Genomic DNA, 27,308 nt, shown 5'->3' with positions numbered 1-27,308 from the left:
AAACAGGGATTTATCATGCTGGAGTATTTCATGTCAGATTTAGGAATAAATCCCAAAAGTCTTGAAATCTGTTTTTCTGTCAATAACCTTTGTTTTTCATCACCTTTTCTTTTAAGAAATCGTGTAAGATAGTTGGTATCTTATAAAGTGTGGATTCATTTTATGTTAATACTTTGTCCACCAAATGTCCTAGCTCCTCTAATGCTTCCCCTTACCTTACGTTGAAGAAAGGAGGAAACTGCAGCTGATGTACGTGCAAGAAGGGAGGGTAGAAATGTTCTTCTGACACTTGATTCAGAATACATTTGAAAACCAACTGAAATTACTTGCCAGCATGTTCTTGACAGTAAGAATTATCCTTTGATAGCAAAACTGTGGGATGTCAGTGACAGACTTACAGACTTGCTTGGTATTTGCATGAAGAATGCAAAGAGGTTACCACTGCAGCAAACAGTCTGTTTTTAAGTCTGCAAAACACAGTGCCACTCACATCTCTTCATATAGTTGTTTAAAGATGATATTGTAAACACTGGAGGAAATTCAATGGTGATTCTTCTTTTCTTCTAAAAAGATATACCTCTGGTTGAAGCAGTATAAATGTTACACTGTGGTTTCAGGGATTTCAGGGCTATACAACTGATTCCTAATTGTCAATGTCTTTAATTTAAAGATGTGTTCTACTTATTTACCCATAGCTACGAAAACAATTGTGAAAAGTTAACATAAGAGAGCAAAAAATAAATTCTAGGTATTGCGTATCTGTCATGAATGCACATGGTAGATTTACTGGGTTGGCTCAAAAGCTTTCAGGGCTTATGCTTAAAATAAAAAAGAGCATTTTTGTTCTACTAATGGCAGGAATGTGTGTGTTCCACACTTTATTCTCCTTGTATTGGACGCTTTGTGTCAGAAAGCTGGGAATGTTTATTTAGATGGAGTCAATGATCTGCAGGGCTAAACACAAACCCTTCATGAATCAGGTGTCTCAGACTGGTTTTCTCTTTACTTTTTACCTAGGGGTATTGTTGAATGTTTTAAGAAAAAAATACTTGAACAATTATCAAAACTGATTTTGCACCTAGGATACAAGGGTAGAGTAAGGGATGTTGCAAAGGCTATTCCAGCCCAATTTTCCATCATTCTTTAAGGAAAAGAATTTGCTTAAAGCTTGATGACTTTGGTGGATGGCAGTAAGTTGTTCTGAATTACTTATATAGTTAAATACTCTAGTTCATATTATAGCTTCCAATCAGAAAAAAACCCAAAAGACATAGTGTTGTAGAATTCAGAAATAATTTGGCATGTATTCTCCTTTCCGATATTATGAACAGCAGAATGAACCACACAGTGACCGCAGAAATGTCCCATTATTCACATGAGCTTGTCAAAGATTTCAGTCTCTTTACTGCAAGAGATTTTGTTTTTTTAAATTTTTTTACATACATAATTAGGGAGGGATTTTCTGATATATGTCTCTAAAATTGAGTGTTTTGTTTGTTTGTTTGTTTTTCTTCTAGTGACTGAGTATTAATCTATTTCTTTATTCATTTTTATAGATTAAAAAAATCAACAGGAATTTTCCCGTAAACCAGCAGGTAAGAAAAAAGAAAATTTGGTGTTGTTTCATTTACAATTCTCATTTCAACTGTATTTAATTGTGGGGTAGCTGTGCATTATTCTAGCTCAAGTATTCTCAGTGGATTTTCTGTAGAGAGTACCTTACTGCCTCAAAACAAGTTTTTTTTTTTCTAAAGTCAAAGGGAACTGGAGTGTTTGGTCAAAGTAAGATCATGCCTAATCTTTTCAAATTAACCTCTTATATATATATACACACATATATATATATATATATATAAAAGTTTTCTTCAGATTGCATGTTACCCATATTATTATAAAAAGTAACTACCCAAATTACTATAAAAGGGGGAATGGTATTGTTATGCTTCACAGAATTAGCCAGTATCCATCAATGTTCTAAAATTCTAAAAATTTATGACTTCTATTGTCTAAATGAAGGCATAAAAAAATAATATTTGCACAAGGTTATGGAGCAGGCTGGTAGCAGAATTTGGAAGAAACTGAATCATCTGACTGTCTCCAATTTCATCCACTGACAGTCTTGTATTACTGGAAGGCACTGCAATGTCTTAAAAAAAGGGAGTAAGATTCCTCGGAAAGAGATGGTTTCTTGCAAAATGCATCATGAGCACAATTGCTGCTTTTCTCTACAATTGTGTATCAGGTGATTGGATCCAGGGGAAGAAGGGACAGAACTGTGTGTCTTGAGAAATCTGGTTTTTCCACAATTTTTTTTTTTTTTTTTAGAAGAAAACCTACAGGCAGCTTGAAGTTAAAGGCTGAAATTCTGAGGTTCTAGTTGCTAGAGACCATAGTAAGAATGGACAACAGCCACACCTCCTCAAAAAGACCAGCATATATTTTAGAAAACTATGTAAACAAAGCACGAATAAAAATATGCAGGGTAAAGCCCAGTACACTGTAAAGTGATCAAAGATTCATTTGGAACATAGTCTGTTCCCATACTACAGTAACACCGTTAATTGTTCTGTGATATAGCACAACAACAGTTGAAAATGTGACCATTTTGTGTTGGGCTACTTATCACAGAGTACATGTTTAGTAATTAAACCAGTTAATTAAGTATGCATGTGTTGTGAATCACAACTATTACATAATGGGGATTTCTTTTTAAGAAACTTGTAATAAGGGGAAACAGAGAAATCTGATTTCATCAGAGGGAACAAATTACTTCCTTGTAGAAGGAGAGAAATATGTATAGGACTGAGCTGTAAACTTGCCTTCAAGAGGACAGATTTGAGGAAGAAAAGCACTTTCACCTCCTTACACCACATTTTCACCTCCTTACACTACATTTTCACCCAGTCAACATATTTCTCAGTTCCTTGTCTCTGGTCCAACTTTATTAATATGGAATTATTAGTATGGAATTATGCTGAGTGTAACTCACAAGGGAGGGGGAATTACTATTTTGTTTGCTGCTTTCTTCATGAAAAGGTCCACAAATCGTAATAAATGAATGACAATAATAATAATAATAATAATAATAATAATAAAAATAGCAGCTACATGGGTATGTATAAAAGAAGTTAGAATAAATAAAACATAATAAAAAATTAGGTACATTTTTATTTGCTCTTGATCCTCAATTCTTCGTCTGCACGACAATTACTCAAATTTTTAGATGCTTTTATCTCACTCTTGCCTCCTGAAGTCACAGAAAGGAAGTGGTTTGTCACATTCAGCAATTGAAGATAACACTTGCATTTGGGCATTTTCAGAACAGTTTCTATGACATCAGTTGCTGGCAGTGGCAAAGAAATGCTCCGATCTCAAAAGAAGGAAGGACAAAATGCCTAGTAAACAAAAAATAGTTAACTAGCTCCATTTTCATTCTTATGATTTATTCTGAACTTATCTCTTTGCTTTTATTACTGTAAAAAAAGACAACAAAAATATAAACAACAACTATAATGTCCCACCAGGTTAACATATTAATTCAGTGATCTCAGCTATTTTGGAACTCTTGGCACATGTCATCAGTAAACATTTTCCTCTTCATTAGAATTCCACTGGAAAGGAAAAAATATCTTTCTTGGCCTGAATAGCTTGTTGGTCACGTTGTCTGTTAGGGCAGCCTGCAATTAATATGTTCTTCTCTCATCAGAATCAATCTCATCAGCATCAATCACTATTCCAAAGGAATTGCCATGGACCATTTCAAGAAAGTCAACCAAAAGACGAAACTGAATAGAGAGAGGCTGATTTGATGGGCAGTGAGACCATAAACACTGGGAAAGAAAAAGGTTTATTGACCTGTGGATGTCTTGAAATTTTAGGCAGCATTAATTTCAAAGCCAGACTCCCTTCTGGGTTTACATTATGTAAAGAGGGTTGTCTTTTTTTATTGTAGAAGGAGCTAGGAAATATCACTTAGTTTAAATTAAATAAGGTATTTCTGTGAAAAGTCAGAAAAGACTACACAGATGTAAGGTTAATTTCTGTCTTCTGATATGCAGCAGACATTAACATGATATGCAGGGAAAGAACAGGCCTTTTTAGTTGTTACATTAACACATCATTATTTATCTGAATATTAAATTATCATCTTGGCATTTATTTTAATAAAATACATTTTTGTCTAAGAACTTGAATAGCTAGTTTTAACTTCTTTCTGGAATCACATCATGAACTTGAACTCTGAAACAGATCTGATTGGGATTTTACTTCTAGATATTTTCTTACGATATATTTTGCCTAAAATGATTAATCCAAACTACAAGCATGTTATCTGTTTAGGATGGAAATGCCTCTATGGCTTATTGTATGCCCTATGCGTCTTGTTCAATAAAAAGCAGTAATAAGACAAACTGACAGTTTCTAAGCACCTATAATGAAACCATAGAATCATAGAATCACAGAATGTCCTGAGGTCGAAGAGACTCACAGGGATCATCGAGTCCAACTCCTGTCCCTGCATAGGACAACCTCAAAAATCACACCATACATCTGAGGGCGTTGTTCAAATGCTTCTTGAATGGTGTCAGGCTTGACGCCGTGGCTACCTCCTGGGTGAGCTTGTTCTAGTGCTCCACTACCCTTTGGGTGAAGAACCTTTTCCTAATGTCCAACCTAAACCTCCCCTGGCATATCTTCCTGCCATTCCCTCGGGTCCTATCATTGGTCATCAGGGAGAAGAGATCAGCACCTGTCCCTCCTCCTTCCCTTGTGAGGAAGCTGTACACTGCTATGAGGTCTCCCCTCAGTCTCCTCTTCTCCAGGCTGAACAGACCAAGTGACTTCAGCCGCTCCTCATACGGCTTCCCCTCTAAACCCTTCACCATCTTTGTAGCTGTCCTCTGGACACCCTCTAGTAGCTTTGTATCCTTTTTGTACTGTAGTGCCCAAAACTGCACACAGTACTCCAGATGAGGCCGCACCAGTGCAGAGTAGAGCGGGACACTCACCTCCCTCAACCGGCTAGCAATACAGTGCTTGATGCATCCCAACGTTTCAAAGTCAGTTCATTGAAAAACATCTATTGACTAAGAATTTTTAGAGTACTATCTTTAATCATTACAGGTGGAAAAGGCTTGTATGATCACGTGGCTTTTCAGTTCTCCCTCAGTGACAAAATTTCTACAGTATATTTTACATTTCTTCCCTGTATGGCTAGAAGATTCCTGATAAATACTAATAAATTTCAGTATTTAACCTTTTCTCTCAAATATCCTCCTTATGATAAATATCCAGTTACTAAGGGGATTAAAATCTTTCTTACACTTAGATATTACTACTATTAGTTTGGAGAAAACAAGGTTCAGGGGAGACCTTATTGCTCTCTACAACTACCTGAAAGGAGATTGTAGCGAGGTGGGGGTTGGTCTCTTCTCCCAAGCAACAAGCGATAGGACGAGAGGAAATGGCCTCAAGTTGCACCAGGGGAGGTTTAGATTGGATATTAGGAAAAACTTCTTCCCTGAAAGGGTAGTCAGGCACTGGAACAGGCTGCCCAGGGAAGTGGTTGAGTCCCCATCCCCAGAGGTATTTAAAAGATGTGTAGATGTGGTGCTTAAGGACACGGTCTAGTGGTGGACTTGGCAGTGCTAGGTTAACGGTTGGACTTGATGATCTTAAAGGTCGGACTTGATGATCTTAAAGGTCTTTTCCAACATAAATGATTCTATGATTCTATCAAAAATGCATGTGAAGGTTTTGATTTTACACCTCTGTCTATCTAAGCAAAATTTTCCATAGAATTTTGCATCCACAGTGGCAACATTGCAAGTTAATCTGTGGACTGCTGTCTTCATCCTATTATGCTTAAAAAAAAAAAAAAAAAAGGCATACTTAATTTCACTTAGCCCCATGGGTTTTTTTAAGAGCAGTAGCAAGGTAATTGAAGGTTATTTTCACTTAGAATTTTTGTATATATATGTGAATATATATAAATAATATATGTATATTACATATATTACACATATACATATATATTACACATATACATATACATACACACACATATATATTCATATATACATATATATACATATGTATAAATAATAAAATGTGTATATATATATAAATAAAATAAATATGTATATATGTATCTGTATATATATATGTGGATTTTAATTAGTTGTTAAAGGGGGGAAGGCAGTTGTCAAACTAGATTCAAGGAACCAATCCAGTTAGTATTCCTTTTTGAATATATTCTTGGTTTGGAGAAGAAAATATTGGCACAGACAGATCCATTAGCATTACAATGAGGAAACGAATGTACATAGGTGTGGAAGCTACTGTAACACTGACAGTGTTATCCAAATGTGTCAGTGTTGCAGTAAGTTAGAGAAGAGAAAAAGTGATTAGAAAAGACGTGCTGACTACATATAATGTAGCAGCTTTCCTTTAAGGCAGTAATTGTGAAACTAGGTTTGTCTGGAAAATTATTAGAAAGATAAGATACATTTATTGGAAATTAAAAGTTCAAAGTTGATGAGTATTTATAAGAAAGTGATAATTATATGGACAGCATGAAGCAGTAAGTTCTGAGAATGGTGTTAATACATTTAATAGTGGTGGAAAGATAATGCAAAAAATGCTGGAAAGGGACCACACAGGCAAAATATTATTGAAGAAGATTGTGAGAGAAGAGGGAAATAAAGTTCCCCCTTTCTGAGCTGACAATGATGAAAAGAACACCTGAAGGTGGTAAAAAATTAGAAAATTGGTTGTGTTTTCTATAGTAGTACTATATGCACGGGCTACATATAGTACCATCTATGAGAATATCAACACGTGGTTGAGACAAAAAGTTTAAATAATTTGGTATTGATAATATAATGGGTATTTTAAATATGCACTAAAAATAATACTGTCTCATAGACAAAATTTCCATAATTACAGTAGAAAAATTATAAAGACCCCATAGCAGAGAGGCACGAAGGATAGAATATTTCAAGGTTTCACCCAGAGGCTTATCTATTTGATCAGTCAAGATGGGAGAGGAATCACAGGCATGTTTCCTTTTCTTGGAACTCATCACTGCTGTTCAGATCTTACACTGCTGGCAGCAAATGTCAGCTACTGTGGTAACCATCATTAGGCAGGTGAGTTCCGAAAGGTGGCATTGACTTCCCTGTTAACCCTTTCCAAGTGACAGGAAAATACACCCTACCTTAATAAACTGTGGTGGTGTATTGAGGACAAGCACTGCCTATTCCTTTTCAATACCCAATCTTCACATTACGTAGCATGAGTTTCTGAATGTGCTGATCTCAGCTGAAAATCAACTTGATTGCATCTAGGGAAATCAGCATCAGATAGTCTTTCTTACAAAATCTCCTGATTCGTCTTGGGGTGGGAAACCAAATGCATTGTCTCCAGCTACTGGAGATTTTACTACATGTTATAACCCTCATTTGCTATTTGGGTTTTATTGGAATTTGGCATTTACTGATTGCCATGCCAGGGGGATGAATTGGTTACATCTGGTTTAGGTACGCAGTGGAATTCAAGGTTTAGATCTAAATCTTAGTCTGGCCTTCAGTTCACCTCCTCCTGTCCCTACACGTACAAGTAACTACAATGTTTATAAATTGCAGTTGAGAAAGTCATAACTTTCTAATTGCACTTTTAATTTATTTTGCTCAACAAGCTAGTGGTAAAAAGCAGATTCAGTACCTGGCAAGCCCACAGGGCTGATTTTCCATTTTATTGGATTATATCTGTGTTCACGTACATGTTCACAAATGCAATAAATAGCCTCTTGCTTCTCTACTACACAGACAAAAAATGAGTCTCAAGGTTTCACATGAAACAGAGATTAGAATATCTTGGTGGAGCAGTGTATTTAAAACTTTCTTTTCCCATGCTGTATGTCTCATCTCTATTAAGATGAAGTCAAAGGCCCGCCACCTTTTATCAATTCTGAATTCACAAAAAAAGGATAATGAGGAAGAATGCTATAATCCTTTGAGTTGAACACTATTTCTGTTCTATCCACAGGCAGCATGAGCATTTTCGAAAGATTTGTCCTGTCTCTACAAAAGATAAGATATTCTCATTAAATAATTTTAATTTTCATTTCTAAGAAGAGTCTTTCCCTCTAGAATTTTCCTGCATTTATAGGAAAAGAATTGGTAGCTGTCCTGTTCAAAGTTAACAGTTTATAATGAGATTATATGAGAATGAGACAGAGAGTGTTCCCATCTCCACAACTGTGTTTAACTCAGTTTTAAAACAACATCATGACATAATGAACTGATGCCACACTAAGGCAAGAAACTGGCGTATAATTGTGCATGTCAGATTCCACAGCACTTAGTTGTCATGAATCCCAGTGTTTTGCAGGCATATTTATGTTCCTGATGATGTTCACAAATATACACACATATGCCCGTTTTCTCTTGCTTTTGATATGATTTAATAAAAACAACTACATGCAGCTGTACCAGATCAGCTATGTAATATCACCTCATATTCTGGCTTAATAGGCTGCTGTTCAGCTTGATTAAAGTTATGCAGTTAGAACAATCTCATTTAAAATCACTTCTAAAAATTCAGCTCAGTGAGTTTATTTAATAAAACCTAACTTATAAATGCTGTATAAAGGTGAATACACGCAAATTTCACAGTGACTGGCTTGCCTGTCACTCAAGCCAGTGTCGTTTGCTGCAGATGTGTTGCATCTCTATTACACTTAAAAAGGAGAATTGTGTTGCTCAGGTGGACTGATAGGACATCATCTGTTCTAGTGATAAACATCTGTATGAAATACAACACACACCATTTTTATTTTTTTATTAATTGCAGAACAATAACCTCCAAGAAGACATTGCTATTATATTAATATTTTTAAAGTGGAATGATTAAACAGAATGTTCTACTGAAAGCTGGCATGTCCTCAAAATAAATCAAGTCATTGCTCTAGAAGTACCTTAAGGACACCTTTGGAAGAAGGGGCAGGTGACTCAGGAGGACTACAAGGATGTTGTGAGGTTATGCAGGGAGAAGATTAGACAGGTGAAGGCCCAGCTAGAACTTAAACTGGCCACCGCCGTTAAAGATAACAAAAAATGTTTTTACACCTATATCAGCAACAAAAGGAGGGCCAGGGAGAATCTCCCTCCTTTGTTGGGTGCGGAGGGAAACTTTGCCACGAAGGATGAGGAGAAGGCACTTAATGCCGCATTTACCTCAGTCTTTAATAGTCAGACTGGTCATCCTTGGGGTTTTCAGGCCCCTGAGCTGGGAGATGGAGATAGGATGCAGCATGAAGCCCCAGTTGTCGAAGAGGTGGCAGTCACCGACCTGCTCCTCCACCTGGATGCACACAAGTCCATGGGGCCAGATGGGATCCACCCGAGGATACTGAGGGAGCTGGCAGAGGAGCTTGCCAAGCCACTCTCCATCATTTATCAGCAGTCCTGGTCAACCGGGGAGGTCCCAGATGACTGGAAGTTAGCAAATGTGATGCCCCTCTACAAGAAGGGTTGGAAGGAGGATCTAGGGAACTACAGGCCTGTCAGCGTGACCTCGGTGCTGGGAAAGGTCATGGAGCAGATCATCTTGAGTGCCGTTACGTGGCACGTGAGGGACAACCAGGGGATCAGGCTCAGCCAGCATGGGTTTATGAAAAGGAAGTCCTGCTTCACTAACCTGGTCTCCTCCTATGACAAGGTGACCCACTTAGTGGATGAGGGGAGGGTTGTGGGTGTTGTCTGCTTGGACTTTAGTAAGGCCTTTAACATTGTCTCCCACAGCATTCTCCTGGAGAAGCTGGCTGCTCACGGCTTGGATAAGTGCCCTCTGCGCTGGGTTAAAAGCTGGCTGGACAGCCGAGCCCAGAGAGTGGTGGTTACCGGAGTCAAATCCAGTTGGTGGCCAGTCATGAGTGGTGTTCCCCAGGGCTCAGTGCTGGGGCCAGTCCTGTTCAATAACTTCATTGATGATCTGGATGAGGGGATCGAGTGCACCCTCAGTAAGTTTGCAGATGACACCAAGTTGGGTGGAAGTGTTGATCTGCTGGAGGGTAGGAAGGCCCTGCAGAGGGACCTGGACAGGCTGGATCGTTGTGCCCAGGCCAACTGCATGAGATTCAACAAGGCTAAGTGCTGGGTCCTGCACTTCGGTCACAACAACCCCATGCAACGCTACAGGCTTGGGGAGGAGTGGCTGGAGAGCTGCCTGGCAGAAAAGGACCTGGGGGTGTTGGTTGACAGCCAGCTGAAAATGAGCCAGCTGTGTGCTCAGGTGGTCAAGAGGGCCAAAGGCATCCTGGCTTGTATCAGGAATACTGTGGCCAGCAGGACCAGGGAGGTGATAGTGCCCCTGTACTCGGTAGTGGTGAGGCCGCACCTCGAGTACTGTGTTGAGTTTTGGGCCCCTTACTACAAGAAGGACATCGAGGTGCTGGAGCGTGTCCAGAGGAGGGCAATGAAGCTGCTGAAGGGTCTAGAGCACAAGTCTTATGAGGAGCAGCTGAGGGAACTGGGGTTGTTTAGCCTGGAGAAGAGGAGGCTGAGGGGAGACCTTATTGCACTCTACAGCTACCTGAAAGGAGGTTGTAGCGAGGTGGGGGTCAGTGTCTTCTCCCCAGTAACAAGCGATAGGATTAAAGGGAATGGCTTCAAGCTGCACCAGGGGAAGTTTAGGTTAGATATTAGGAAAAACTTCTTCACCAAAAGTGTAGTCAGGCATTGGAACAGGCTGCCCAGGGAAATGGTTGAGTGTCCATCCCCCGAGGTATTTAAAAGACGAGTAGACGTGGTGCTTGAGGACATGGTTTAGTGGTGGACTTGGCAGTGCTAGGTTAACGGTTGGACTCAATGATCTTAAGGGTCTTTTCCAACCTTAATGATTCTATGATTCTATGACAGTGTTTTTGTTCCCTCTCCTTAAGTGTATTTTCTTTTCTTTTTTTTTATTTTTTTTCTTCCTGATTTTGCATGACAGTTGAATTAATTATTTTTCAATATATCATTACTGTAGTTCCTCAGAGTAGCCATTCTGCAGCTCTTGACTGACAGTTATTGAACTTTCAGGCCCTATGGTACATCTGCTCTATCACCATCTGTTACCACAGGAAGGATGTGATCAGATTTATTTTAAAGGAAAATCTCTAGAATGAAGCTTCTATTGTTAAATGTTTATAGAAACACACAGGGGGAGCTGAGTTCTTGCTGTTAAATTAAGCAGAAGTGCACGATAGGGTGTAAATTATGCTGTGCTAATTCCCTGCATTGTATTGTCAGCCATCTATGGCACTCAGCATGGATTATTACTCCATAACATAAACCCTTGAAAGGCTTATGTTGCTTATTAATACTTTGTTGAGCTTTTTGTAAAATGAAAGGAACATCTATCTATCTATCTATCTATCTATCTATCTATCTATCAGTATGTTTGTTTGGTTGACATGAAATACTTTTCACTGAGCAGTTTCTTTAATTATTTTAGATGAGGCACTCTCTATTATAAAAACTATGCTTCCTGTGGCCAATATAAGATTTTTTCTTCCCCTTACATCGCAGTCCAGAGTAGCTTTTGAACTTCAGGACATGAAAAAATTTTAGAAGGGCAATACACACCATAGATTGTTAGAGATTTTAGGCTGAGGAAACCATGTTGACTTTTGAGAGGAAGGTCAGACTGCTTCCTGAAGGTAGTGGGTTACCTGATGAGCTAGATGACATTCATGTTGTGAGTCACTTGATGCAGTTATTGGATAGCAATGCTTATATCCTAGGGCTGCATACCCTATAGCTCATGAGAGAATGGAAGTAATTTGGACACCTGCTGGAAATTTTGATGATAGAAAAGAGTGTTTAGATCAAGTTCTTGTTTAAATCTCAAACTATAAGTCTCAAGCTGTGTATCAAATAATTTCTGCATGTCCAGCAAATTTAATTTTGCCTCAAGTATAGATTTCATCCTCATTTACATATTTTTCTCATTTATCTTCTTGTATTTTTTCTCTAATACTAACTCGTTAATATAACAAGTAGTAGTTAGCTAATATTTTCTCTGCAATATTAATGTCACTCACTGAAAACTGCTTTTAGTAAGGCTAAATTTTGCCTGACCAAATTTAGTGATCACACCTGTGTTAGATCTGTATTCCTATTTTAGTCAATACATGGATGAATGTACTGTATTCTCCAATAAAGGCTTAAATAGGGCAGATGAATGAGGGGAGTCTAAGCACCTTGCTTTATTGTAGACATTTAAAATTGAGTGAAATAAACAGACGTCCCACAACTAGATGTTACTAAGTGGAATCCTAAATTGATAAACAGATAAACAAATGTTACTTATTTTCTGGTTCTGGAAGAAAAGTTACTAGATATTGTATGTATTTTAGTGACATTTCAAGGGTAGATTACAGAGAGGACTTAGGAATCTGCAGGGAAGTGATGTGATGCTGTTAACGCATTTGGCTCCTGAAGAATGGAGAACCATCAGGATAAGACCCAAAACAGCCAGGGTGTAGCGCTACCTTGGGCAGCTCACAGGGACAATCTGATAGCCCTTCTCTCTTTGTGGCTTAGGGGTCTGAGTCAAAGCTTCATTCATGGCAGGTTGAAAGCTCTGAATGTTTCCACAAAGACTCTTTTTAAGAAATTTATAGAAGTTCCTGCTCTAAATAAATAGATAGATAAATAGATAAATACATACATATACTTTATGGAAGAATGTTTATGCCTATTTTGGGATGACAGTCGTGGCTTGAAAGTATTCAACTGGTAAGTGGACAGCTCGATCTACTGCTTTTCAGATTAAGGTGTTCTTACCAGATCTTTCACCTTGCTTTACACTCCTCTCAAGTGTGAAATCAGGCTCTTTCTGATCCCACAGGTCTTGCATGTCTTTCTGTGTAGTGTCATAGCTTCAACAGGAACTGTTTACCTGAGCTTCTAGCTTGATGGTTAGGTTACAAGATGAAAAATACAGGTTTGACACACTGACTTTGCTGGTGCTGTAATTGCTAGGTTGCCGCAATAAGGGCTTTCCCTTCAGCTGCTACTTTTTGCAACAATATGATCTTAACATCTTTTAATAAACCTGACCCTGCCTGTATGCATCCAGTGTTCTTCCGAATCAGACACGCCCCCCCCCGCCACCCCCGCCCCCCAAGTTTTAGGCAGAGGAATCATTGCTTCCAGATTTGTCATAAAGCTTTAACATGGGCAAATACTTGCAGTTCTTCGAGAAGTATAATTCTGTATCTATGATGAGGTCGGACCGTGAGAAGCCACTGAATTTAAATAGCAATTGAAGGGATTGTTTTTGTTGCATCATTTTTTCTAAGTCTCTAAACATATTTGGATCTGATATTTTGCCACTTACCCAAGAAATGGGATATGTAACATAAATAGGACAGTGAAAGGGATACCTGCAATTTAAATGACAGATTTTTTGGGGGAGTTGAATATTTATGATGTCTGAGACTGGAAACATAAGTAGCAAATGTTAAACCAAGAAAGGGCCATTTTTATTCTAATAGAATAAATTCTTGCATCTTTTTCATGTATTTTATTGTTGGATGGGATTTTTAGCTACTATCCAAACAGGCCAACAAAGCAGGAGGACAGGAAGCAAATTTCAGCATCCTTGTTTAGAAATAGATGCTTTGAATGATGCAGATGTCCTGTACCTCTCTGCTCTCTGACAAGTTCGTGAAAAGTGGTAATGAAGAGAGGAAGTAAGAAAAGGAGAGAAACTGAGTCACTATATCAACAAAAGATATAGGTCATCTTTTTTTTACAGTTATACTTAGAAAGATTAAGTATGGGGAAAACTTTTTTTTTCTCTAACCTCACCTTAAATCAGGAATTGTTAATATCCATTGCTTACCAGATATGAATTTGTTCTGTCTGGCCATTTTGGAATTTTCATTGGAGGCTGAGGCTAGAAATAAAAACTTTGAAATCCTTTATTGTAATGTCTCTTTGATTGCATCAAGTGAGTGTAAAAGTTGCCAAGAATAACATTAATTTTAATAGATTAGAATGAAGGTGTTCAGTAACCCTATACACACATTATTCCTTGGGGAATTGTATCATCTAAATAAATTAATTGGAATCAATGAAGCATATACTTTAACTGTAGATCTTCTATTGAAGGAGCACATGGGACTCCAAAGGCTTAAAGAAAGTATCTTTAGTTGCAGTTTACTTCAAGAGCAGGGGTGAATAAGCATTTCATTTTTTCTCATTCACTTATTGTACATCTATGCAGATGATCAGTGCTTCATATCATACCCTGTGAAAGGAAAAATATTTATTCTCTTGAACTTCTAAGAACAGTGGCTAAACAGAATTCTGTGGACCATAGGTGGTCACTCGTCTTTTCCCTTTCATCACAATAATAGTCCATGGTACTGGTGATACAATTGCTACCTGAATTTCAGAAAATAGTTGATGTGCAAAATAGTGCAAAGCAATTGTCAATTTATGGGTTACCTACAAATGAAAATGGGAAAAAAAAACCCAAGAAGCGTTAATCACTGAAAATGTCTAAAGGAAAACTGACAATAAAATTGGTGGAAAATGTTAAAAAATGTAGTTAATTGCATGCGCAGAAACATCCCCTAGAAATTCATAATATGAGGACACTTTTTTGTCCTTTTAAACCGTTATATTTCCTGGTAAGGAGACACTGTTTAGTGAGCAGTATCTGTTATATGTTTAGCACATTAGAGAACTTTTGTTTTCAATTTTACTATTTTGGGAAACAAAACTTATTGAGTCCATCCTGTCTTATGACACAGCAAATGGAAATTTAACAGTGGCAAATAGATAAACTATTCTCAGGAACTGAAAACTGAAAGATTTTTTTTTTTTTTAATTTAATAATAAACATTTTCCTTGTTGGAATATCTCTTAGTGATGCTGGGTTTAGAACCAAAAAAAGTCCATCTTTACTGATGAAGAATGATTCTGGAAAATGGTGCAGGTCTGGAGAGGCATAAGGGCCTGAAGCAGTAAATATAGGCAATGCTATGGCCGGGAACTTCCAATCAAGGTCCAGACACACGTCTGGCTTCTTTCTCTAAAACAGGTCTCTCTACCTGATGGCTCTGGTGGTGTGTAAGTCCTGAGTGTCCAGAGGCGTTCAATCCAACTGGCATGCTCAGAGTACCCCTGAAGTCCAGCAGGATCAAGATACAACAGTATGCAGTTTCTAGCTGCTTTCTTTAAATATACAGCCAGAAGTCATGCTGCTTCCTATTATTTGTTTAACAGCCTACTGTTTACGGTACTTGCTTAATAGAAGCAATAGCCACTCATCACTCCAACCTATTGCTCCTACAAGCCTGCCTTAACAATGGTAGGTGAGATAATATGGCAGCCTCTCCTTCCCCTCCTGCTGAAGTAGGCTGCCATTCAAAACCAACCCCAGACAGTGGAAAAGGAGAGTACGCAAAAAGGATCCAGACCTCTGAGAATATGCAAAAAGGCCTTGAAGAAAAGATGCTCTCTATGAGAGGAGAGACTTCTGGCTAAGTATTAATTATGAGTTTACATCCATCAATTGTTTAATAAAGTTCCTGTAGGTCGCTGTATGCTCTTCACAGAGCCTTGAAGTATTCCATCAGGATCTCTCCTTCAGCCACACAGATGGCACCCACAGCTGATTTTTTATGTTGTCTTCCCTGTGGGTGAAGGAGCTCTCTGTGGATACAGACCCTCAGTGTCTAACACTGAAGTTAGAACTTCATTCAGGATCCAGTCCTAATTTTGGGTTATTAACATCCTTTATGGGTTGCATCCCTCAGTTGTTCATAATGGTGGGACACTTTGCATTAAAAAAAATTGTCTGAGTGGAAGAAAGCTCTGATATTATTGCAAGATAATTGTTATCCAGTACTCCTTAAAGACTGAGCTTTTCCAACAAAACTACAAAATCCATGGAGATACTGGGAGATGCCAGAGACAAGTCTACTATTGACAGGCATCACCCCACTGTCGAAAAATAATTAAGTGCAACATGAGTTCAATAAATGTTATGAACTCTACTGCTAACTCCCTGTCAGAGGTCATTGGCATATGAACAGTGAAAGATCCTTCAGGATTGCCTAGGTTCAATCGAAACACCAGAAAAATTAAAACAGGCTTTTTTCTAACAAAGAAAAAAAATTAGATTCTTGTTAAAAATTAAGTTATAAAGAGAAGCATGAAAACGATATTATGTAGAATGTACTGAGTATCATGTTCTTGATCTAATCATCCCCTAAGGTTTTTTTTCAGCTCTTGAAGGAGGTATTTTAACAGTAGTTTTCCTCTACCTTGCTGTCTTTCAGAATAGGACTGCATTCTGGTTCTCTTTCTCCACCCAGTTGTATTTGGATATCACTGTTTGAAAATCAATGTTTAAAGTGGTTCCAGAGTAGTCCCACTTCTCCTTCTTTCTTAGTAATTAATTTAGGAAGACTTTTATTTACTTTGAGAGTGCGTAAAAATGCAAGTTATACATTATTGCTTTAGTCCTTTACATGCCAGCTTTTCCATTCTGTTTAGAAAGTCAATTGAATTTCAAGTAATTTCGAGACATTTAGCATCTCTGTTCTCTTCTCATCTGACTTCTCACCTCCTCTTTCCCTTCCTCCTCTATCTCCATAGAATATCAGGGTCCTTCACAAATAATAACCATTTTTCCCCCCATTAGCAATTGAGAAAAGATGATAGGATTCATCTTGCATTTCTTTATATCTGCTTATGAGCAATAGAAGAGTCCTACTGTCTTCAATCTCAAGGGTGCCTTACCTGCAAGCAGTCTGTACTAAAAATTCCTTTCCAGAGTGTATTTTAAGGATGAAAGTCTGTAGTTAGAAGTCTGATACACTGCCCCACTGAAAATTAGGGTAGATATAAAATTGGTGAGTTTAGAAAATCCTGGACAGCTACAAATAGATTATGAAATGTGAACGACTACATTTGGTATGCACTAGCATGTGTGCCATAGAAGAATAATGTGGCACTGTAATAAAAGCAATGTTGAAGCTGGTTTGCTAAGAATAGGAAGGTAGGACTATTTTAAAACAGATTCCAAGACAAATATGACTGCTTTGAGATCAAAGACTCACAGAATCACAGAATGATTTAGATTGGATGAGTTGTTGTAGGTCATCTGGTCAAAACCCTGCTGAGAGAATGGCCAACATATATCGAGTTGCTCAGGACTTTCCCCAGTCAAGTTCTGAATATCTTTAAGAATGGAGATTTTGTAACATCTCTCACCGAGAGAAGTAATTAAATTCAGTATTTGTTAAGTACTAAAAGACATCAAAGGTGCTTTGATACATGATTTCATTGTCATAATGCCACAAGATATACATAGTGAATAAATCTCTTTCTGTAGGTCTAGCAAGTTGCATACTCTAGATTTCAGTTGCAGAATATTTATTTGGTTTTATAAAAACAGCTAGTATATTTTTCAGGCTGTTGTGACTGAAAGTTCAAACTCTGAAGGCAGGTGAAAGAGAAAAGCACTGACCCATAATGTTATCTCTATTTAGCTGGTGGAAGATGAATACTCTTCAGGACCAATTTGTTAAAATGCTGCAAGTTTTATCCATTCAACTTTTTTCAAAATTAATTTTTCAAAAGTAGTCTTGAGCCATTCAAAATCCACTGAAAATACTTAAAAAAAAAAAAAATTGAAAAATCTACAGCTTTCAGAATACTCTGATAGATGATATGTGGCTAGGAAGTATGAAATAAGAATATAAACATGGTTGGTTTCCTAATGACATTCAGGTTATTAGATTGACATGCAGAATTATTTGAAACAAAAAGGAAATTTGAAGGTAGGTGTTTCTGTACCAAATATGTTTCTGATGACATTTTAGAGGCATTTTTAAACTTTTTTTTTCAGTGAGTGATTTTTTTTTATATGTGATAAATCTGGTGATTTTCTAAAATTTTTACTTTAAATCAGTTTTATATTGTCAAAAGCAAAGTCTTTTTTGCAGATTTTATTCAAGATAATGATTAACAAAAAAGAAAAATTTCAATCACTCCTGTTAATGTTGTGGAGTTAGCAATAAGTGACCAATATGATTGTGAAAATGTCTTGCTTTCATAATTCTGTGTTCTGTTCCTCCTACTTATGATCTCTTCTTTATTTATAACTTTGAAATACATTTTGATTTAAAGGAAGATTAGAGGATAAGTGTTGTCTGATGTTTCTGATAAGGAAGGAATCATTATGTTATCCATATATGTCAAGTTTAAGGATTAGTTTATAATTTCTTATTACATGATATGAATTGAAATATAAATCGAAGTTTTACTGCATTGCTCATTTTTTATAGATCAAGAAGAATATTTATCATTTTCTATTTAGAAATTAAGCTTAATTAGACCTATTGCTTAATGATCTCAAAAGCTGTGAATTCATTAGACAAAAGATTATTTGGTATAGCTAATGAATGATAAAATTACCTTAGGGAATATTCTTTATTGATTAGAACATTAAATTTTTATACCGCCTGTTGTTTTTTTTCCCTGTTAGTAACGGGCACCAGTAATGTTAGTCCACCAAAGGCACTGTGCAGATGCATCAAATAGTTCTTATCTGCAGATTTTCATGTTCTGTAGGAGAGATGTGTGGCCTTCAGTTATTTCTGACCAATCTGCCAGTAGATAAGACTTCTTCATTATTTCCGTTCTCTTAGTAAACTTTGCTGCTATGCACTGATTGGCAGTTGCTGGAGATACTGCTGTCCAGAAAGTTTAATAAGAAAGTTTAATAACTAACTTTGCTTACGAGAGACATGTGTCCCTATTAATGGTTTTAAAGAAATACTGACTACACCATACCTAAGTGTCGTGTAACAATTGCCATCATGTTTCTGATCGTAGTAGTCATTAATCTTTGAAGGATTATACATATATTATTATTTTTGAATTGTCTCTAATAATTGCCTCATTATGTGCATTCCTGTGAACGTGAAACTTCGTTTCAAATGGCGTTTTAGCTTGTTGTAATAGTACAGTCCTTCCTGTGATGATCTGAGTTAGAAATTAGCAACTTTCCTTGAACCTTTATCAATTTTTTCATAATAATAAAAGTTACCTAATCACCAGCTGACCTTTCCTAGATCTTCTTTCTCACAGCAAAATCGTAGTGCTGGTAAAGACGGAAAAAAACCCATGTCACTACTCCTGCTTCTTCAGTTACACTCTCTTCATTCAAAACAATTAATCAACTGAACACGAATTATGAAAGCTGAAACCCAGTGGATTTATGTGGAAAACTGGTTGACTGTACTTTTGAAAATAAAATTTCACATCTTGATGACTTTTTCTTCTTTCAGTTACATGCATTGACTTCATAAAAAATGAATGAGGTGCTAAAAGGCAATGTAATTCTAGTCTAAATTTATTCAAATATTTTCTGAGATTCTGTTTATATTTATTATTCTGGGAGTATATAAGTAGTAATTGTGTTCTCTGAGAACCCTAAGAAAGCCTTAAGAACACTTTAAGCCTGCAGAAGTCTTTCTCTTTTGATAATCAGATAGGAAAGAAAATAATTGTTTCTCAGTATTTAGCAAAATATTTAGCAAAAGTATTTAGCAAAAGAAGTTTTCCAAACATTGCACTGCTAATTTTGTAAATAATTCAAAGTTCAATCTCGCAAAGGTATAAAAATGTTTGTAAGTCAGGTCTTGTGAAGGTATTGTTACCAAAAAAGGGATTTCTGTCAGGTATGTTTATTTTGCTGTGCAAGCAACAACACCAGAAATGAAAAAGACAGCTTTAACTGTACACTGAGTATTTTCAGTTTTATTCTGGCTCTGTGAGCACTTTGAAGTGTAAATGTCTAATTCTATAGAAATGTAATTTTAATGTTATGCAAATGCAAAACTTATATTGCTAAAATTAATTTCAAACAAGTCTAATCTATTACCTATCATCTGTATTTTCTATATACTCAGACATTTGGGGTTCTCACTCTATTATGGTTAATTTCTCCTTTGGATGGAGCTCAGTAAGCAGAAATTTATCAGGCTTTCAGGATGTTAGCAAAGCAGCTACATCTCTCGGAGACAGCCAGATACCCTTTATAGAACACTAGTTCTGTCCAAGTTCTGCTTACCAGTCCTTTTCAGAGAAACAGAAAATGAAAATCAAACCAATATCTGGAACCAGTCATTGAAATCTAATTGAAAACTACTCCTGGTGCGAGTTAAGAATGATAATAAATGCTTTCATAAGTGATTCACTCACACTGGTACCTAAGAAAGATGAATATGTCAGTTGTTTTCTCGGTAGCACCATCAAAAGTCTGAAAGACACTGCCTAGTGACTTGTAATATTCTGATCTTTTTCTTCATTCTGCGTGTTTCAGTAGTCTAACCTGAGGTGACAAAGATGAATGTGACACATTGTTCATCAGAAAGGAGAGGCCATACCCTCCAGCTTGATTATCTGAAATATTTTTTTGTTTGACCCATTTCTATTTGAGAGCCTCAAAAATGTATTACATTTACACTGTGTACATTTAGAAGAGGAAAAAAAGAGACATCAAAAGCTAAGTCCTAAATACAGTCAAGCTACTAGGCTTTAGAATAGATGATGTTTACTTTCTTGCCACCTGAGTGTTGAGCTTTCTGTATTGCAGTGTTATCTGTTTAAACCCTCAAAAAACCCAGAAATTTTATCCTGCCCTCCCTGTGCCTGCTTGTAAATTCAGTAGGTGAAAAATAGACAGGCAGGAATTCAAATATGACCATATATCAAAGATGTTTTTCCGAGTAAAAATACCAGAATCCTACTGGTTGCATTTACACAACAGCAAAAGGAAAGGCAATGATGACAGTGTGATATATAGTAATTTTTTTAGTCAGGATGTGTGTGAGACTTGCTCATTATCAGAGAGTTTACTGAGAGCTGCTCTGTTGAGAGTGTCAGAGAAGGTCTGAAGCTTCTCAGGTCAGCAGTAAAATGCCTGTGATGGCAATAGGGCTGAGTCTACTCAGCGATAAACCTGGAAGCCCAATGAACCTGCTCAGGGATGTGCTAAATTGCTCCGAAGGTGAGTTATATGGCAGGTAAACAAGAGAAATCTCTACAAGAAGAAAGGAGGCTCATTCAAGTGAGGAAGGCAGATCACTCTACATAACACAAGATATATTTTTTCATCATCTAGCTACCGTACCTATTAACCAGGGAAATGCTTAACTCGATCCCATGTAAAATGCACACAACCCTTGTGCAATTCAGGGGGTTTACCACATGCCGGCTAGCTACTCTAGTTGATGATTTTTTTTTTAAATTACCCAGTCAATATCCTGCAAACCAGGACTAACATGAGCCATTTTTGTACTCATTCCTTCTAGTAATTTCATGCACACACCCCAAATTAATATAGAAATTTCACGCACACACCCCAAATTAATATAGATTGATACCTAATACTACAGTTTGCATCCAATTCTACCTTTGTAAAAACAGCTGCATAAGGTGTTTCTTGGAAAAAGTCTTAACACAGGAATGCTGTGCTTTCTAAATGCTAATCACCTCTATTTAAATGAACAAATTCAAATTGTAATGAATTTTAAATACATGTAATAGTTCATTGACTTGAATAATTTAAGGGAGGCAAAACCCCCCAACTTTTAATGTTGACATTTTAACAAAGGCACACAGTTGCCCAAATAATGTTTAAATTGTCTTTGTCTTTAGAAGAACTTATTTCAATGAACAGATACTTAACAAGTCTTAAATAAGTAAAATGAGTGCTTTAAAATAAACTGTAGCTATTAACATGTAACATTGGGTGAAAAACTGAATGGATGTGGCAAAATGTTGCTCTGGATTAGTAGACTATAACAAGAAGAAGATTGTGAGAAACCTGGAAAAGCAAAGCACAGATCTTTACCTGTTCAGAAAGCTGTCCTGTATCCACATGTAGCCATCACTTTTCAAATCTGTGAAGGGAGTGAAGGCATGAAGCAGTCGATATAGTCCTGATTTCTAGCAAGATCTGGTAGATCTCATTGGACAAGTGCTAAGATTTCTTATGGGATGGTGTTGGATGTAACGTAAACCATAATGCAGGTTTTTCAGACAGTGCTGTTAATGTTGGACAGATGTCTGCAGGGGTCCAGGCAAGTTTTGTTGCCCTAAACAACCGCCTTTAATCTGATTATGGTATTGTATGCTAAGAAAGCAAATATACTCTATTTTCAGTCTTTGATATCAGTTTTCAGTTATCTGGAGTGTGAGGGAAAAATCATCTTTCGAAACTAAGAAATATTTTCTGCTTTCTCTGGTACTGTTTACTTTAAGATGCCTAAATATTTCCTTAATTTTTGTGTGATCATTTAAAAAACGGAACAGGACAAAACCAAATGGAAAATCTATACTCAGCCTTGGTCTGGTAACAAGATGACAACATGAGTTCTTACCCAGAAGGAAATTAAGCTATATGAGATACGATAAATGTGTAATCTTTATCATCTCCCGTAATAATTTTATGATCTCCAATAATAAGTGAAATGCTTAGAGATTGAATAATCTATTAGTAGGCAGGTAGTTAAAAAATATGAAGGTGATCTTTGTCAGTGATAGCTCCAAAGCACATAGGATAGAAAGGAGGAGATATAACAGAGGAGAACTGAAGGGGGAAACTATTTTGCAGACAACCATTTTCTGGTTTTATACATTCATAATTTTTCTTATTTCAAGGAATCACAGAATTGTTGAGGACATAAGGAACCTCTGGAGGTCATCTTGCCCAACCTCCCTGTTCAAGCAAGATCATCTAGAGCAGGTTGCCCAGGACTATATCCATCCACAACTCAAATCAAAAATAGTTCATTTCTAAATTTTGAAGTTCAGAAATAAAGATCAAAGGGAATATTTGCCAAAGCTGTTCCTTTGCTGTTAATAATTTCGTGGCATAATTTTCTAGAAAATACTGACCATTACCAATGTTTATTTGTCACAAAACATAATGAAGCAAATGAAACTTTAAATTATTTTAAATTTAATCTGAAACATATGTAAAATAACCTTTCATTGTCATTTGTCTTCGGTTTCTTTGAGATTATTTTTCCTATGCAGATTGCCTTGTTTTAGTGGACTTTGTTTGTGAAGAAGATAGAAAATAATTCACAGAGATTAAAGAAAAAATATTTATGGAAAGATTCCCAGGCTTTTCACAAACCTGAAAAATAAGATAGGAGACATTTTGACTATATTGACAGTAGAGCAAAATTTTTCTAGCAGTCATTCAAAATTGTATATGATTAGTGCTTCTGTTAACTTTGAAAAAAAATTCTTAATCAGCATAAAAATCCTAAGCCTTTTAAATACAGGACTATTTTTGCCAATGATTGCATTACGATCACACTTTTTGTTCCATTTTAGTGTGGTTTTATTGTTTTTCTGCTAACAATTCACTATAATGAATTTTGAGACTATCATACAGAGAAAATGATATTAAAACCAAAGTAGAGAGCATTATCTGAGTTCCTCATCCCTTGTCATTTTTCTCCTGTATTGTCTGACATACTCATTTGTCTTCTGACTCCATGTTTATCCTGTTGCCCTACAGCACTGTTTCACGTCATGTGAGTATGAGTATGAGACTTCCAAGATAAAAAGCTGTCAGTGCATCTGTTCTGGTCTTTGAATTGCCTCATTTAATGTCACATACATTTTACATTTCATTTTGGGGAAATTTTCTTGTATTTTTATCTTACTGTTCTTCCTAGAATATGATAAAATTTGTGTAAAAACTCTGGAGAAGTCTCTCTGACACACAAGGCTATTTAAGTCATTTTAGCAATATGTTGGACTCATATGAAATATGGCAATTTATGTCAATTTATCTTGCTTGATTAGGATGTCCATGTGATGTAAGTACATACTATATTGGGAGATTATGGATTTTTGACTGAAGAAAGTGTCCACTTAATTTATGATTTAGATATAGATTTTTTTTTTTAAACTGTACATGATTTAACTCATAAACCATAATAACTTACTGAATCTTTGTTACTGAACCAGCAGCCACTAAGTTAACTAATTTGTGTCACCATTTGATTTTGAAGAATGAGCAGCTTCAGGTAAGTTAGAAACCAGGACTGCAAAAATTATCTTTTAAGTGTAATGTTATCACAAATAAAATCTGTTTTCCCCACCACCACTACCTTTGTTGATAATGGTCAGCAGTTTATAGGGACTCAAAAAAAATATTTCTAAGCTTAAAAAACTAACCTGGTTTTTAAATTTATAAATGTTTATTGAATTTAAATGTTTATTTAAATTTATAAATCACATGCTATGTGATTCACATTTATTTCCATTCATCATGTGTCTGTGGTTTTAAACATTTCTTTTCAGATAGAATCTCATGAAATTCCATACTTTAGGCCAAGTCCACATGTACAACATTAAGATATGTTCCAAAACTCACAAGTCAAATTTGATATTCATCCACTATTTCAATGCATATATACACATGCACTATTAATTTGGAAAGTTAAGATCCCTTTCCAAATAAATAATTTTCTTTAAGTTGTTCATAGTCAAAGCTTTTTTAGAAGTCAAAATGTTTACCAGTAACATAAATGTCTCAAGAACGTGGCCTCTATTTTATCTCATAAGGGAAAATTTTTCAACAGTTTCTCAGCTTCATTGTGTAAAAATTACAATATTTTATCTAACTTCACATGTTCAGTGTGTTTAGATAAACTGAGACCACTTTAGGAACATGTAAGTAAAATAGCTATCAAGTATTTGTTCAGTTTTGCCCTGTTTTCCAGAATCTAACCCATGCTATTTTAATCTACACATGAATATGCACATGCACTCAAACAACTTTGTAAGTATTCCTAATTATAATCATATAGCCTTTGCTTAACAGTCCTTCTGTATCTTTAACAGTAGGTATTTTGTCTGAAGTAGAAAAGCCTTTTTATTAATGAAACCTTGGTACAGCAGGTTTCCTGAAAAATCAATCTAATTTCTCCTCATGATCTACAGAGGCAAGGGAGAAATATCTAAAGGAGCAATGCCTTAAATTTCATGGCTGCTTTAGTATTAAGGCAATCAAATGTGAAGTATCAATACATCTGCGCAGCATGAGTGACTGTATCCTGTTATTCTGATGAATAGTGGAAGCAGAAATGAGGAATGTGAAAAAGAAAAACATTAACTGAAAACAGATTACATACAGTGCTACAGTGATATTAAATATCATCAGGCAAGATGATATCTTACTGTGTGTCCGATTTTAATGAAACAAATCAAGAGAGAACCAAATCAATTCAGTTTAATTAATTTAAAAGCATAGATGTCTCAATTCCTAGAAATTAGAGATCATTCATTCTCTTTCGGTTCAGAGAGGAAAATGTGCTAAACTTCTGCACATAGTAGTACAATTTTTTATACTAATTTTACTCTTCTGTGTAGCCCCTCTCAGTCACTGGGGATCCATACTTATCCTGCATTGGATAACATATGAAACAGCAGAAATGAGGGAAATCTGAATAAACATTGAACTGAAAAATTTAAAACTTCTCTTACTGTACCTGTCAGTTTGGTTTTTTTTTTTCCTGACTATTTCTTCATTCAGGAATGAATGAGATTTCAGAGGACGTGGCTTTTTAGTTATTGCATGACAATATAGTGTTGAGCACTCTGCTTGATTCTTGAGTGTTGTGGTACAGCTCTGTCTTCCTTTTGAGTTTTATAAACTTGTTTAATCACCAAACCAGCAGATACTTAAACGCATGTTATTCGTTGGACCTGAGACTCTATTGCAGTATTAGTGTTTGCTATTGGCAAAAGAATAAAATGTTGAGATTTCACTGTAAGTGGTAGAGGAATGGACCTTCTCTCTGTCTTTGTTTATAGACCATAAAATATCTAATAAACTGTGATGGAGAGTAATAGTGTAGATTTCATACATGGGGATTTGAAAAAGCCGTTAATTTCCAGTGTGTTACAATACAATCCAACAGAAAAAAAAGAAGAAAAAAAAAGGAAAAAAAAAACAATAGACACCCCCCCATTTATTTTAATGTATATTCGATGAAGAATTGTTGGTAACAAACCTCTTCCCAACAGTAATGAAATAAACTTGTGTAAATCACTTTTTTAAAAGTATGTGACATAAAAAACCTCAAAGGGTAAAACATCCAGTACAAACATTAATTTTAGGTACATTTATACCATTGGTAAACATACTAACTCATTGACTATCAATATGATTGTAGTTACTTTTCCTAAACTGTTTTCCTTACATGTTCATTACTGACATTTAAGACAGAGAATGCCTCATGCCTCGTTAAAGGAGAAATCAGTTTCACAAAGAGATTTAAAAATAGATCTATTCCATTAGCAGCACTGTATGAAATATGGGTTGATCTATTTTCCATAGCAGTAGTGTACCAGTGCACACTGGAAATTGTATTTTATTACTAATGGCATGGTTATAAATCAAAAGTTGCATGATGTGTCTACTCCCTGTTCAGATGTTCTCCAGAAGTTGGCATAGTGGTGACTCATACTCTGTTACTCTATAAGGATTTGATATTAAATTACTCAAACTTAATAGATGGATAGGTAGGGAATTAGATCCTAAAATGGGTTTGAATAAGCTCTAGTTCATACATCTATGTCAGAAAATCTGCAAGTAGTGGTAAGAGTCGACAGCATTCTTTTTACTTCTTAGCTGTAGGTAAAGTCTGTTCAAAGTAGTGCCTAAAAACAGTCTGTTAATTTGCTATTCCTAAGCAAGGAGGTTCAAAACTCCTACATCAGGATATTCAGAGGGGAAAAAAAAAAGCTTATCATTATTTGGTAATAAAATTTGTAAGATCACATTGTTTAATGCATAGCTGTGAACTTGTATGTGGAGACTGTATCTACATTGCAGTGTAACAACAGTTACTTGATTTTGTATTCCTGCCTAGTGGTTCCTTACACTTCACTTGCATTAAATTTCTCTGACATGATCTGTCAGCAAATATGTAGAATTACTTCAGGGAACTTTTAATGAGATAATAGACCTTTAACATCCACTGAGTATGTGGTTTAGCTTTTTTGTTGTTGCTAGTACAATACATATTTGTTCTGATGTTTTTGGATTGTCATTACAGGCATGCTTTATACTAGTACTTGATTGTAAGTGAGCTGCCAATACACCATATTGTGTCAGTGGTTCAAGGTTTGTAGCTATGTAAAATTTGACAGACATCAGCTTACTTGCATGAAATATTTGCAATTCATTTGAAGAAAGTG

At 36.2% G+C, this 27,308-nt stretch overlaps 1 protein-coding gene across 1 annotated transcript in view; it reads left to right on the top strand.

The window, feature by feature from the left end:
* The window catches only part of SNTG1 (syntrophin gamma 1), a gene marked incomplete at both ends in the record, with an annotated part of 163,496 nt that overhangs the window by 86,863 nt on the left and 49,325 nt on the right, over positions 1 to 27,308 (top strand). The window contains one exon of the mRNA XM_082310700.1: positions 1,557 to 1,595. Coding sequence (XP_082166826.1) covers positions 1,557 to 1,595 — 39 coding nt within the window. The remainder of the gene's footprint in view (positions 1 to 1,556; positions 1,596 to 27,308) is intronic.

Source organism: Platalea leucorodia, assembly GCF_965183815.1.
Source record: "Platalea leucorodia genome assembly, chromosome: 1".
Classification (NCBI taxonomy): Eukaryota; Metazoa; Chordata; class Aves; order Pelecaniformes; family Threskiornithidae; genus Platalea; species Platalea leucorodia.
This window is presented reverse-complemented; position numbering and strand designations above follow the sequence as displayed.